Here is an 11672-nt window from a genome sequence, read left to right as displayed (position 1 = left end):
GATAAACTTAGATTAGTCCATATACAATAAATGTGATAAAATTAAGAAAATAGGCGAAAAAAAAATATTTGTAAGAGATCTTTTAAATTGCTATTATGTAAGTGATGAATTTTTAAATTAATTTCATCATATTAATTTGTCGCATTTAGTAGTATAATGTATGGTAAATACACGTAAACAATAATGTACCATACCAAAATCTTTACCGAATATTAAATCAAAGTGAATTTAAAAACGGATCAAATTCAATTTTTAATTAAACGCAAAAATAACTTCAAACTGTGTTATTGAAATAATATTCTTTTGAAAAAAAAAATAAAACATTAAAATCAATAATTTCGTTGTCAAAATGCACCGCCTTAATTGTAGTTTAAATTCTCCTTTTAACAAACTACATGTTCACACAAATGCAAAATAGTACAAAACTTTTTATGATAGTTATACAAAAAACAAAAGAAAACTTTGGGTAAATTTTAAATATTCTGATATATCCGACAAAAGAAATTTAGTTCATAAACTGAAGCCACCTGAAAAACATTTATTTAACTTTTAAAATACCAGTACAAATCATAAATATGTAAATGCAAAATCAGATGACTTCAAAATATTAAAAATAAGAATGAATTTTTAATGTCTTCAGTTAAAAAAACAATGAAATTTTAAAAGGTACAATTACAAAAAAAATAAAAAAAAAAACAAACAAAAAAAACACGAGCCAAAAATTACAAAAATACAAATTCATAATAGAAAATAAGGACACTACAACAATAGTTACTAAAAATATTGATTTTTAAGAAAATAAAATAATAAAATTACTTACACTTTTAAAAATTATTTAGATTATATTTTAGATTAAAAATAATATTATTACATACATTGTAAGTGCAAAGAAAAAAAATTTTTTCTAACAAAAAATTATAATAAAAGCTCATACAAAATGTACATCAACAAATGAAGCAAACAAAAACTAAACAACTGAAAAATTATTACGTAGCACTCTTTGGATATAGCAAAAGAAAAAATAAAAACAAAAATTTAAAATTAAAATTTAACAATTAACTAAATTTCACTTATACCTCATATATACACCATTTTACAAAATATAAATACAAAAAACAAAAATGTATTACATTATATAGATTTTTATCTATCTTATATACAACGTAGATATATAAACATTACAATTAAAACGTAATTTGAAACTTAATCCTTTTACTTGTTACCAGTGAATTTTAAATTCAATTGAATTTGCTATTTGTAATAAAAAAAAAAATAAAATAAAATTAAAAAATATAACACAAAATATGCTAAATTTTCTCTTATGTATGTTTTATATAGAAGTTCATTAATATATATTTACTTTTAAGATAAAAAAATATTTGTAAACATAAATAAATTATTATATATGTGCATTTATATTTCATATTTTTATATTCGTTTTGTAATATTTTAATTCGGTACTTACATAAATTATAAATGAATTTGAGAATTGCATAATATTTTAAATTAAAAAAGGTAGTTAGAAATTTTATAAAAGTGTGGAGAATGTTAGACTAAGCAGTTCCAAAAAAAATTATTTTATTTTTTTTAATTAACTTTCAGAATATTACTATTGCATTTTTCTTTTTATAGGTTTTCATTTTCTGTCAGAAATTTTGTTAAGGAAAAACATCTATGCCAATTATTTAAAACATTTTACATTTTTTTTTTCCTGATATTTGAAATTATTTTAAAATAAATATATTCATATTACCATTTAAAATAATCAGAGACAGTTTAAAAACCAAATTAAAAAATAACTTAAATTGAATATATTATTCTATTATTAAATAATATCTAAATCAGTACAAAAAAATGTTTAGTATATATAAAATTAAAAATATGAAATACCGATTTAAAATATTTCAAAATCACATAATAAAATTATTGAGTAAAAAAATATAATTATATACTTATTATTAAATTCAAATTGATTGTAATTATAAGTAAAACAGGTGTAAAACAAATATTCATAGTTCAACTCACAAAACCGATTTATGGAAAACTAAATAATTGAAAATTATTAATAAAATAAAACAAAAAATAAAAATAACAACTTTATATATTGAAAGTTTCTAAAAGACCTCAAATTCAAAGTACAAATATTTAATACAAAATAAATGTTTTTATCAAAATTTTAGGACGAAAAACAATCATAAAAAAAAAACAAAAAACAACCAAAAAAAAAAAAACTTTTTAACAATTTCCAAAATATACATAATTTGTTAAACTTCGTGAGGAATTTTCTTAAAAATTTCCGCCTATTAGATGAAATTTTAAAATTTTGATGTGAATAAAAATTCAACAAAGAATATATATTATATACATATAATTATATATTACATAAATTTAAAATATTTTTTTTTATAGTGTATTAATTGCAATTAATTCATTTCATTCTATATCTTGTATATGAAACACACTAATATTGATCAATAAATTTATAATAAATTGTGTATTTAAAGTATAAGGTTGAATTTTTAAACAAATATTTAAACGTATTTCAAGGGTAAATTAATTGCATAAATGGTTAATAATTATTGTCTCTAAGAATCTATGGATGATTTGTTTAAAAAAAAAAAATATTAACTATTAAATTTGCGAAATTATATTATGCACACCCGTATTGAAATATTAGATTTCATCTTTTTTTTTTTATTTGTAAGAAATCATAAAAATATTTTCGGTTTATGTTAGGAAGTATGTTTCTTAGAAAATTGTTTCAGTATGATGTAAATTTGTTTATTTATTTTTAATTTATTTATTTTATTTTGTTTTATTTTGTTTTTTCTTTTATTTTGTGGCAATAAAAACATGTTAGATAGGTGAAATCAATTTCACATTTTGAATGTTATTATTAATTTTTTTCATGTACATAATAAAAATATTAAATGGAATGTTTCTCGCGAATACGAAAATTTCTTTTATGGTCATTTAAATAAAAATTTAAGGCATTTATGTAAAGCAAGGAATGATTTTGGGAATTGCACTTAAAACTTATGTGCTTGAAAATAATTTTTTCAGTGTAATTTCAATACATAATTAAAACCTTCAATTCATAATTTAATTTTTTTCTTAAATATTTTGTAACAAGTTGATAAACTAAAACTAAAAAATTCCTATTACATGAAATATTTGCTTATTTATTTAAAATTCCTGTTTTTCCCTACTATGTGACTGTGCAATTTTGTAACTAAATCTAGACTGAAATTATAATCCCTGAAATGTATAATTTTTTTTGTATTTTCTCGTTTTTTCTAATTTGTTAGTAGGTTATTAGAATTCTAATTTTCTTTTATTTTATTACATACATTTTTCTGTTTAATTTTGAAGCAAGAGTGAGGTGCAATAAAGAAAATTTATTCAAACAACAATGAAAAAGAATATGACAACCGAAACATTTATCGTGTAAAGAAAAAAAGAAAATCTATTTACATATTAATTTATTAAGATTAAGTCAAAATTGTATTTTATGGATAATGTATGAAGTATTATATAAAAAAAAAGGTACATAAAGTAATTTAGTAAAAGGGTATAAAATAAATAATAAAAAAAATGTAAATTTGGTATTTTTGTATTGCTTGAATTGGAAATGTACATCAATGATGATAAAGATTAATTACATTATAAAAATTATATTACTTAGTTTCATTAGTTTTGCGTTGTATTGCCTAGGTATAAGATTAGTTGTGTGCGAATTTTTAAAACAAACATTAATTATTATTATTATATAATTGTAATGTATACAAAATATACAAATATATTTTTATAAATATTATTATTATTTGTATACATATTATGTATAATAAAATTTAGAAACAAAAAAAAGGATAGAGATATGGAAAAACAATTTTGCTAAAAATAACTTAATATTTCGTCTTTAATATAAAAATATTTCGCAAATTAAAAAAAAAAAAAGTAAAATGAAAATTATATTCTTGATTTCTTAGTTATATATGGAAAATTGCGTAAAATCAAAGAATATCTAATTTAAATCTTTGAAACATATTAATTAAGTCAGGAAAAAATATTGTATAATATAAAGTGGTTTGAAAATTAAATGTTGTTTCATTTTTAAAGAAAGAAATATATCAATCAACCCTTGATCGTGGCAAATTCAGTATATTGCCCTGATTTTAAAAAGTTAAATTTTTAAGCTCTTAAAAAATATAGTCAACAATAATTTTTTAGTGGGACTAATTTATAAATCCTTATAAAAAAAATTTCGGGCTAAATATTAAAATATTATTTTGAGAAAAGCAGCATATTATTGCATAGCACTTTTCCAAAAAATTACCAATCAATGCGACGGTCATTTTCATTTGCAAATAAAAAAATGCATTTGCGTACATACTTAGGTGTTTTTGATAATGTAATATGCTTTCGCATTTCTAACTTAGACAACAGAAAGGTGCAGCTAAAAAAAACTACATATTCTTCATTATCATAAGAAAAAAGCTGTTTTAGTTGTGAAAGTTCTTTTAGTTGTGGATTGTGATTTGCTTTTTAGAGTTTCAAAAATAAAACCACAAAATTAAATATTTTCTTGTTTGAGTTCACTGAAATATAAATTTAAAATTTTTATTAAAGTATTAACAAAATTTAAAAGAAACTTATTCTAATAAATCCTGTAAATCCGACATTGTTTTTTTTAAGTACAAAATAGTTTCCACAGCAGTAATCGTATAGATCAAATGTGATAATAAAGGCAGAAATTTTTGAACACTTGTAGATTTTTTCAAAATTGCAAATTAAACTGAGAATTAATTTAAGTTTGTTTGTGATGATTGAACTTGGGAACTAATTTCAACAAACAAAAATTTTGGCACTATGCAATTTAATTACATATTAAATAAAAATGCTTGTACTAAACTTGCATACATACATTTGCATAGATTTTATATATTATAAAATACATCAACGTTTTTTTATCTCATGTTCTTTAACGTTTTTTCTTCTCATTTAAAATGACATCAATCATTAGCACGCGTAAAAATGATTTGACGACTTCATTTGTTTGATCAAACTTAATTTTTTGGTGCTCATATATTTTTTAAGTACAAAACTAAATTAACAAAACAAAAATAATCATCTACTAATAAACACTGCATGAATAATTTAATTTATTTGAACCATGGTTCTACGAAAAAAGAAGCGTGTTAATACCTTTATGATGTAGAGTAAAAAAAGAGGCATTCCATTTTAAATACTCAACTCTTATGTATTCAATACCAATAAATGATGGTGCTTAACAAGATTAATTACACGCTAAATCCTTAATTGAATTCAAATATGTATTACTGGTAGAATTTTTGCATAACTTGAAGCTCAAGTTTATCCCATAGAAAAATTACATAACATGTATGAAAACTTACATAATTATGTACATATGTACATATATACACATTCGCATGACAGCGCAAATTAATTCAAAAGATAAGAATTTGTTACATCTGCACAAAATTCTTATATTTTTTTTAGAGTTGTACATGACGTATAGATAATGAAGCTCTTTCAAGATTTATTACTATAAAATAACAAAAAAATTTAAAGATTCTTGTATTTTTGTCAAAATTTCACGTTAGTATTTTTGTACATGCATAATACGTACATTTTAAAGTTACTAGGGTCAATTTTTTTCCGTACATACATACATACAATTCAATAGAATATATACAATTCAATATTTATTTTCATGTAATTTTTTGATAATAACATAAACATGAACATATGTACATACTTATGTGCATAATATATAAAATTAAGAAAAAAAAAAATCTTCAAATATCGAATACTACTGATTAAATTAAATATTTAAATATTTTTATTAATATAGTACATAGGTACATACATATGCAATATACGGTAGTTAGACCTGTTAACTATAAGAAATGGTTTTTTAATAATCGATAATGTAAAATGAAAATCGACAACAATTGCATCTGACGATCACCAACAGGGAATCAACAATTTATGCTAAAAAAAATTTTTGTTCGCATAAAACTTTTACGTGCAATCAAATAGTTTTTGATTTTATTTAATAAAATTATTTATCGCCTTCAAAATGTTCCATTTTGTACAAAAAACAAAATCAGCATTTGAAATTTTTATTACAAAAATTCCAAAAAATTTTAACAATATGACCTACCGGCAATAATTGACAACTTTGATTTTCAGAAATGGTTACACTACAAAATATACATAGATATCTGTTGACCACATTAAAAGTTTTAATACTTTTATTAACTGCAATATCGATTAAGATTCAAAAGGTTAAATTCAAAATTAAGTCGCATTTCACCATTAACGATTACCCCCTACGTACTTGCGAGCACTCATACTTACTTATATAGATTACAAAACATTCCTCCAACAAAGATTTTGCTGCTGAATTCGCCGGAGTAACTAACGAACTATAAAAATTTAAAATATCAAGATCAACACAGGCCAAGAACTTGTAGAAGAGAAGAAAAAATTGCTACAGAGTTCAAAAACAAATACGTACTTAGTTAGAAAACATTCTCTTCTTAATATTTTAAAAGTGAAATTATACAAAAATTTGGAATTAATTCAAAATTACTTTAATGATAAAAACCCTAATTATAAAAGAATATTCATTAATTGAAAGTAATACTGGAATACTGATAAAGAACTAGAATAGAATTTAACAGATTTGACGAATTTCAAAGAGGAAACAATTTATTATTTTAGTTTTATAATTCATTTAAATTTAATAAAAACAAAACTAAGAACATACTGGATTCAATAAGGGGGTTCTTAAGGTCAAAATAATATTTTTTTTATTTCAGTTTGATAAGAAGATTAAAAAAATTGTTGCTAGAAACTTTTGTGAAAGTAATATAAATCGAAGAATAGAAATTATTAAACTTTTAGTATTTGATTTTAATTCATCATATAGGAATTAAATTGTGTAGTAAAATTGAAAAAAAAAAAAAATTAAAGTAAAATGGCAATGGAAAGAAAAATGTCAGCAACACAGGATACGGTATTTCATGCACGTTCTGAAGGTATTTCAGCAGAAGGTATCCGTGATCAATATGCAGATGGTAAAGCAGCAAAAGTTTGGGAAATTTTTATTGGTGATAAACGTTCACGAACCGCCAATTATAAAAAATTTTTAATAGATATTTTGAGAGCAAAAGGTTGTAAAAGAATTTTAGACGTTGCTTGTGGAACTGGGTAAGAATTTAATTTCTATTTGTTACTTCTTACGTATTTTTTAATAATAAAAAAATCTTTGTATATGTGAGGTGCTATTTACACAAAGAATAATTAAAAACGAAAACTATAATTATAAAAAACAGAAAAGTTTTATATTATTTTATTTAAAGATTATTTTGTAAAAACAAATACATAAGTTCATATTTATTAACTCTATTCATCCATTCTTGTTATAGACAAGAATTCTTAGGGTTGAGCAAATGGTTCATTTGCTATATAACAGTGAAATAACTCAAAAAATAAGATTTCTGATAACAGAGATTTTATATAGAGATAAACACTTAAAATATTTCTTTTTTGTTCAAAAACACCTTTTCTTTAGCTTCAAAATTTCTGCTTACGAGAAAAATATATTGACTTCAACACCTTAAAATTTCTTTTTTCTCAAATGTACAAATTTTGAGCTACGTTAGTGTTGGAGTAAGCTAGTGAAATGTATTTTTCATTTATACTTTTTCTTATACTTTTCTTTAAAAACCTTGAATTTATTCTGTAATAGTTTCAATAAAGAAATTACTCTATATACGTAACATTATACTTAATACAATATGCAATGCGATCAGTGAAAAATAACATTAATATTTGATTATAATGAAATGCTATTGTTAAAATATTTATTTAAATAAATGTTCCAAAATTTTTTTCTAAATTTTTAATAAAACGGTAACAAAATGTACGGTAAAGGTTTCATCATATAGTCAATTATTACTTTACCACGTCTACAATATAAGCAGTATAATTGTAGTACTACATTGTACCTGGGACCAATATTATATGTAGAATAAAAAATTCATACAATGTAGCAAATTTTAAATTGTCAAAAATGGGTTTTAACTATGCAGTGAGAAAAATAACAGCGTAGTGAAAGAATCGAGACTATATACAATGCAATTGTTTGAGTCAATGAACAAAGCATTAATAATGCAGTTAAACTGTAGTAAATTTTTTACTGCATTTTGGATGTCACGAAATTTTAATGAATCTAAAACAAAATGCAGAAATTTCTTATGAAAAGCAGTTTTTCAGAAGAAAAGAATTCCAAACAATGCAGTTGTCACAGCCAACTTAAAGCGAAGTTTGCCTTTTTTATGAAATAATTTATTTTCCGAAATATTTTCGAATTGTATTTTTTTCGAATATTTTTAACGCAAGTTTTTAGAATTATGTAAATTCTATTTATATGTGAATAAGGAAATTTTTCACCTTTTTCATTTTTGAAATTCATTAAAATTTTTCATGTATTTGAAACAAATTTCATTTGTTTTAAAAACTTTAAAAAAAAAAATTTCTAATCACATGGAAAAGACGTGTAAATAAGTAAAAAAAATTTCCCAATTTATAACGTCACGGAAAATAAGACGATCGATCATAATAGGCAAAGTTCAATAATTGACGTATTTACAAAATATCGAATTTGATAAGAACTTGCGACAGAATAATTAATCATTAATAACATAAATAACTTTTGCAGCCAAAAACAATCTTAAAATAAAATATTAATTTTACTAAAACATTTGTACAAATAAAAAAACAAAAGATGGCAAAACAAAACATTTTATTTTTTAAATTTAATAATATTTTTGTTTAGATACGTGCTAGGTCATTTTATTACTAAATGGGTGATTTCGAAATTTGTAAATTTTAAAATATGATCCCAATTTACCAATCCAGCAGATAAAATTTACTTGTGATAAAATTATATATGAATCATAAGATGGCATTAAAAATTTTGATTGTTATTTAATTTATTGCCTAAAAATATTCGTAATAAAATTTTTGAAATAATTTCAGGGTAGATTCAGTTATGTTAATTGAAGAAGGCTTTGAAGTTGCTTCTATAGATGCTTCAGATAAAATGCTAAAATATGCATTAAAAGAGAGATGGAACAGAAGAAAAGAACCAGGATTTGATAATTGGAGTATACATAATATAATATGCATTTTGTTAAAATAAATTTATATTTCATACAAATTTCATATGTAATTATATATAGTAATAGAGGAAGCGAATTGGCTTACACTTTACGATGACATACATCATTTTATTGGAGATGGTTTTGATGCTGTTGTTTGCTTAGGGAATTCTTTCGCTCACATGATGGATTCCTATGGTGATCAACGCGAACAAAAGCAAGCAATAACAAACTTCAAGAAATGTTTGAAGAAAGGTGGTATTCTTTTAATTGATCATAGAAATTACGATAATATATTAGAAACAGGAGCAACACCTGCGAAAAGTTTATATTATAACGTAAGAAAAAAAAAAAATTCTGCGATCATTCATAATTGAATATTTAAAAAAAAAAATTTCTTTTTTTTTTTTTGTTGTAGACTGCCCACACAGTTGATATCAAAACATCAGTACTATTGTATTGTGGTAAACCATCAATGGTCACTATGGACTATCAAATATTAGTAAATGGAGAAGTAAACGAATTTCGATTATCATACTATCCACATGTTTTAGATGTTTTTACAAAAACTGTCAAAAATATTTTTGGAGATAAAGCTGAGCATAAAATTTTCGGGGATTTCAAACCATTAAATGAAATCGCAAAACCAGCTTTTTATATTCATTTATTGGAAAAAATAAATTGATGCAAATATAAAAGTACAATATAAAATAAAAATACGTTTTAAATAACATCAATTTCTAAGCTTATACATATGTAATTTATAACAGAAATAACTAAGTTCATTTATTAAAATCTCAAGTTCAAAGTCAATTTTAAACTTTTAAGTTATAATTTAAGGACTTGAATCTAAAGTATTTTTGAAAAAATTCCTCGTTCTTGTTTACAATTTAAGTTAACAAAAGCTCCTTTAGAAACTGTTTTGAATTCTGAAAGTTCCTAATGATTAAGAAAATAATGACGATGATGTCTGAAACTTCTATTCAGACAACATCGTCCTTATTTACAATTATAGGCACTTTCTTTCCCATCACTTTAATGCAATTTGAAAAACAGCTTGCCTCAAAAATGATAACTATTAAAGTACCAAAACAACTAGTGTGAATAGTTATTTCGAAAAATCCTTAGATGCGATCATTGTTTATGCCCCTGATTACACACAGAAATAAAAATTACTGAGTAAAATATTAAAAAATTTGAGTTGTAAAATACAAACAATTATTTTTATTAAATAAACGCCAAATTGCAGTAAAAACTGAATTTTCATGACACTTTAAATTTTTGAACAAAGTAAATTACCCTCTATTTTCCTCTTTTTTCCACCTCCATCCCCTCCCAAGCTATTGCTTGTTGAAATTGCTAAAATTTGAATTTTCGGCATTTTATGTATCCGAAACTGAAAGGTTTTTCAGATATAATGACATGTCATCAAAAAGTATAATTTATTTAATAATTAAGATAATTAATATAATTATCTTAATTATTAAATTAACTGACTCAACCGTTCAGTTCAACTATTATGTTAACGCTTCTTTCAATATTTTTCTTGTGCCCATCCTAATTGTATGCAATGAATTATTATATATCTGTATACATATGAATTAAAGAAATTTCAATAACGTAATGCATATTATGTAGATTGTTTTTAAAAGTAACAATTTCTCTTGTTTAAAGGAAATAATGCTGCTTTACATGATTTAATCCAACCTTTTTCAAAAATATTTACATACCCATATAAAAAGCACTTTTCCAAACAACATCAAAAAGATAAAAAAAGCGTTATTAAATACATATGTTCCGGAAATGTTGTCCGTAAATCAAAATTCCGTTAAAAATCGAATCTTTTTGTTTACATTACGTTACAACCACATAATTTTTTACCTAAACTTATAGAGGTTACGAGTACATATATTTCTTGTTAATTTGCAAAAAATATAATAGGATTTTATTACTATTAAAACATTAGACCACAAGAATCAGCAAGAAATTTTAATTCTTGGAAAAAAGCAATTACAATTCCTATAAATAAGTTTTTCTTAAAAAAATTTTAATTTTTTATACTACTGTTGTTCGTATTTTCGTAAAAATTTTCCGTAAATTCAATTATTTTTCCGTAAAAAGAGATTTTGGTTTAATTTTTGTATTCCGTAAAACCGAAATTTAGTATAAGGAGCTTCTGTTAAGCGAGGGATGTATTATTGCATGAAAAAAATGAGAAAATAATATAGCCGAAATATTTACATAATTTTTTTTGGAATATCTCAGATTTTCTTTGTGGATACAATAGAGATTTATCTCAATCTTTATCATAAAAACTTTAGCAGATATCTTCTACATATACGTATGTTACATAAGACAACCATTCGCCACGGACTTTCCAAAACCACAGTCTTGTGCCTCGCAAATCACATCATGTTTACTAAAGCTTTATTTAAAAAATTTATGGAAAATGGAAGTAAAATAAAAAATTTATTCCAT

The 11672-nt window shown here is 22.8% G+C and overlaps 2 protein-coding genes across 2 annotated transcripts in view; one reads left to right on the top strand and one right to left on the bottom strand.

Moving 5' to 3' along the window:
* Positions 1-11672, bottom strand: part of LOC129614239 (sodium-coupled monocarboxylate transporter 1) — a 46324-nt gene that overhangs the window by 33030 nt on the left and 1622 nt on the right. The window lies entirely within an intron of this gene.
* LOC129614242 (glycine N-methyltransferase) lies at positions 6916-9931 on the top strand. The gene is made up of 4 exons (XM_055528728.1): positions 6916-7239; positions 9073-9200; positions 9276-9532; positions 9613-9931. The coding sequence occupies exons 1-4, from the start codon at positions 7007-7009 to the stop codon at positions 9877-9879; spliced, it is 885 nt and encodes a 294-aa protein (XP_055384703.1). The 5' UTR covers positions 6916-7006; the 3' UTR covers positions 9880-9931.

This window comes from Condylostylus longicornis, unplaced genomic scaffold (genome assembly GCF_029603195.1).
Source record: "Condylostylus longicornis isolate FDR11 unplaced genomic scaffold, ASM2960319v2 ptg000107l, whole genome shotgun sequence".
Classification (NCBI taxonomy): domain Eukaryota; kingdom Metazoa; phylum Arthropoda; class Insecta; order Diptera; family Dolichopodidae; genus Condylostylus; species Condylostylus longicornis.
Note: the sequence above shows the minus strand (reverse complement) of the source record. Positions and strands in the feature narration are given on the sequence as shown.